The sequence below is a fragment of the Pteropus alecto genome, unplaced genomic scaffold (assembly GCF_000325575.1).
Source record: "Pteropus alecto unplaced genomic scaffold, ASM32557v1 scaffold76, whole genome shotgun sequence".
Lineage (NCBI taxonomy): Eukaryota > Metazoa > Chordata > Mammalia > Chiroptera > Pteropodidae > Pteropus > Pteropus alecto.
This window is the reverse complement of record NW_006443138.1, coordinates 20,775,271-20,778,611: the sequence shown is the minus strand read 5'-3', so window position 1 is coordinate 20,778,611 and position 3,341 is coordinate 20,775,271. Positions and strand designations below refer to the sequence as shown.

At 39.2% G+C, this 3,341-nt stretch overlaps 1 protein-coding gene across 1 annotated transcript in view; it reads left to right on the top strand.

Annotated features, from left to right (window-relative positions):
- CUNH12orf50 (chromosome unknown C12orf50 homolog) overlaps positions 1-3,067 on the top strand; it is a 34,364-nt gene extending 31,297 nt beyond the window's left edge. The window contains exon 13 of the mRNA XM_006923807.1: positions 2,887-3,067. Coding sequence (XP_006923869.1) covers positions 2,887-2,912 — 26 coding nt within the window. The 3' untranslated portion in view covers positions 2,913-3,067. The remainder of the gene's footprint in view (positions 1-2,886) is intronic.
- Positions 3,068-3,341: the final 274 nt, after the last annotated feature.

Genomic DNA, 3,341 nt, shown 5'->3' with positions numbered 1-3,341 from the left:
TTGCTACAAGGATAGTAGTTGCAGAAATGATATATATTAAGATGTATTTTTCGTTGAACTACAAAGCAAATATAGAAAACTGTGTTTTGACACAAAATATTAAAGCCCTACTATATCCACCATAGACAAATGTTGTTGGTAGAGAGTGACAGGGCCCCTGAAATGAAGTTTTCAGGCCAGGAAATTCAAAGTGACTGTGGTCTCCCTCTTGTGCTCTGTTCTCTGGGGATCCTGGAAACCTCTTCGGGGGAGAAGTTTGTAGCAGACCTGACCGCAGGTGGTTCTTTTGCTAAAAAGCTTTGTGTCTTCTCCCACCTTATCCTGGGGCTGGCTCAGTAGTTTTGGAAAACCACACAAGATTAAATTTCAGTTACTCAGAAAACTGAACCTTTCAGAAAAAGTTCTCAGTAGGAATTCCTACCTAAATCAGTAGCCTAGAACTTTCGGAATCATCTGAAATCCAAAGGATCTTATACAAGAGCTTCCCAGAATGAATCAGAACACATTCAGACTAGAAACGGTTCCCTTTCCAAAATAAATAGCTTGGATCTTCTAAAGCGGTATTTCTCTAAAATCTTTTGACTGCAACTGGGACTTTGTATGCAGATTTGTATATATATTTATGTATTGGAATCAGTTGTTTTCTTTTTTTTCCCATCTCTTCCTAAAACATTTACTGCAAGATAGCTCTGCTGCAACACTATTTAATTGACCATATTGTCTCTTAACTTTGTGTGGTTTTCACATGTGATTGCACTTAATTAGGGGGGCGAAGGAGGTAAAAAGTTGATGAAAATCCTGAATAAAGCTACAAGTTGTTGAGCCATTTCTTTTCCTCCCATGGTTTCCTTGTGGCTGAGATATCCTTTTGGAGTTTTAATAGAGGCGCTCCTCACCCCTGCCCTGTCTCAGTGACTGTTCCTGTATCCCAGGAGCCTTCTCCCCTCCCATCCCGGATAGTTAAGCATGAATTGCAGAAGGATTTGGGGGAGAGAGGAGTCACTTCAGAGCATGAAACATGTACCATCCATGTATAGCACAGGAAAGGGGAAGGATGTGACAGGAGATTAGCGATAAAACCACTTTTTTCCTTTTAACATGGAGAGTAATGAGGAAGGTATGCGAGGCGGCAAGAGACCAGATACAGTGCAGAGCCACTTATTAGGTGTCCCCTTCTGCTTTTCTCCCATCACCTCCAGCTATGCCAGGCCCCAGGTGCAGAAAGATCAATGATTGAATTCCCCTTAAAGTTTATAAGAATCTGAGCATAAAAAGGATCTGCTTGCATTTCCCAGATGCAACCTAGTGGAGAAAGCTTTAGAGAGAATTTCTCAATGCCATCTGATGGTGGTGGGGGTAGGGGAGGACAAGCTGTGTCTAACATAAGAGGGCTGGAAATGGCCTCTTGAGATTTCCAAGCTCCACGGTTGCTTGGGAGGCATTGTATGGTCCTGTGAGTTTCGAGTGAAAGTGAGTACCTGGAAGAGAGGACCAGTGGATCTACATACAGTATCCTGTTGGGACTGAAGGGATAACATCCGAATAATGCCTTTGTGAATAGGCCCTATTGGTAGGGAAGGCTCAGCTGTAATCTCAACAGATTGCTCTGCCTGGGAATTCATTAGAAAACAAGCCATCATCAACCAATTAAACTCTTGTTACTTTAAATATGATCTGAGGGCCACCATCAATGACACCACCTGGGAGTTCGTTAGAAATGTGGAATCTCCATCTCATACCTGCTGAATCAGAATCTGCATTTTAGCAAGATCTCCAGGTGATTAGAATGCACATTAAAGTTTGAGAAACCTTAGACTATGTTATCTGGGCTGCCATTCACCAACACGTAAGCCAGACCTTGTTGAGGCACAAGATTGTTGAGATGATATTCTCTTCCTATTTGTCACACAGCAACAAACTTCTCCCCTGTCTTAACCCTAGAAATTAAGATAAGCCGCAGGGAGATAGGGGAGGAAGAAAAACTTTTGAGGAAGAATCTGGATGTGATTAAAATAAAAATGTGAAATAACTAAGAAATCACTGATTTTGACAAAGTTTATGTGCAAAGAACCAGATAAGTTTTCTATATCAGGCAGAATGGGACTAACAGTCAAAAAATTAAAAACAATTATAACAAAATAAAGTTAGTTTTCTTAATTACCTGAGCTTTGACTGGGAAATTCATAATCCCTAAACTCTTCTCTTTTCCAATTGTTGTCATCACTAGAATGAGATTAGCTTGTATCTCCTCCCCTGCACTTCCTGCTAGGGCACAGAGGAGTGATTTGAGCATCGCCCAGTGGACAGATGGACTGCTGGAGGGAGGAGGCGGAAAACACAAGTTGCCACTAGTCTATTCCTCTAAGAAATATCTGGGTATCAAGACCACAGAAGTATAAATAGAAGAGGAGGAGCATTTTGGGAAAATGTCATTGGATACTGTGAGGATAATGCAATAGGAGAGGAAAATGTGTCTTTGGGAATCGAGAAAAGGAGCTGAAGGCAATTAGAGATGTCATTCTCGTTGCCAGCCTTCCCTTGGGGCCACATGCCCTTTCTGATAGGGATACAGCTATTGTGACTGGAAATGCCTGTCTACATAAGATGGAACATTTAGTCTGTTCATTCTGGATACCCCATGGTACAGCCTTATATACAGCATTATTTCCATTCTCTCCATCCCTTCATCCAAATTCAAAACATAGTAAGCTTTGGAAAGAAATGAGATTAGTTTGAATGGCATTTTGAAAATTTATGAATTAAAACAATAGCTTAGTTTTTGTTTTGCCTTTAGACTTATGGTAAGTAATTAGCAAAAGATATGCAAAATATTGGTACCCTGAAAATATTGGAAAAGAAAATGATTCAAATAATTTATTTTATTAGAGCCAAGAAGAAATGGGAGCAAGTAAACCTGGAGATTGAGAGAAGAGAAAAACGAGAAAAGAGAAAAGTGCCAGACCTCATTTGATTTACAATCAAAAATGAAAATTCAAAGAATGAGATATTGAAGTACTCCATAGTATATACTGGGTAGCCAAAGATGATAAAATGCAAATTCTGAAAATAAGATGCAGGACGTACATTGTGCTCTTTCAAAACTGATAAAAATGCAAATTTCAAACAGTTGCCTGTGTATTTCTATAGGTCTGGAATTCATTTGATGCATTGCCACAGACATTTAATAAAATTTAAAAGTTTGACAATTAAAATCATTCTTTAATTGTAAATTAAGTTAGATTGCACAGATTTAGGAGTACAGTTGTGCCTTTGATCTCTGTTTCACAGTATTCTTTACAGAAGAAAATTCACATTTTCTTTCTTTACCTAGGTTTTAAGCT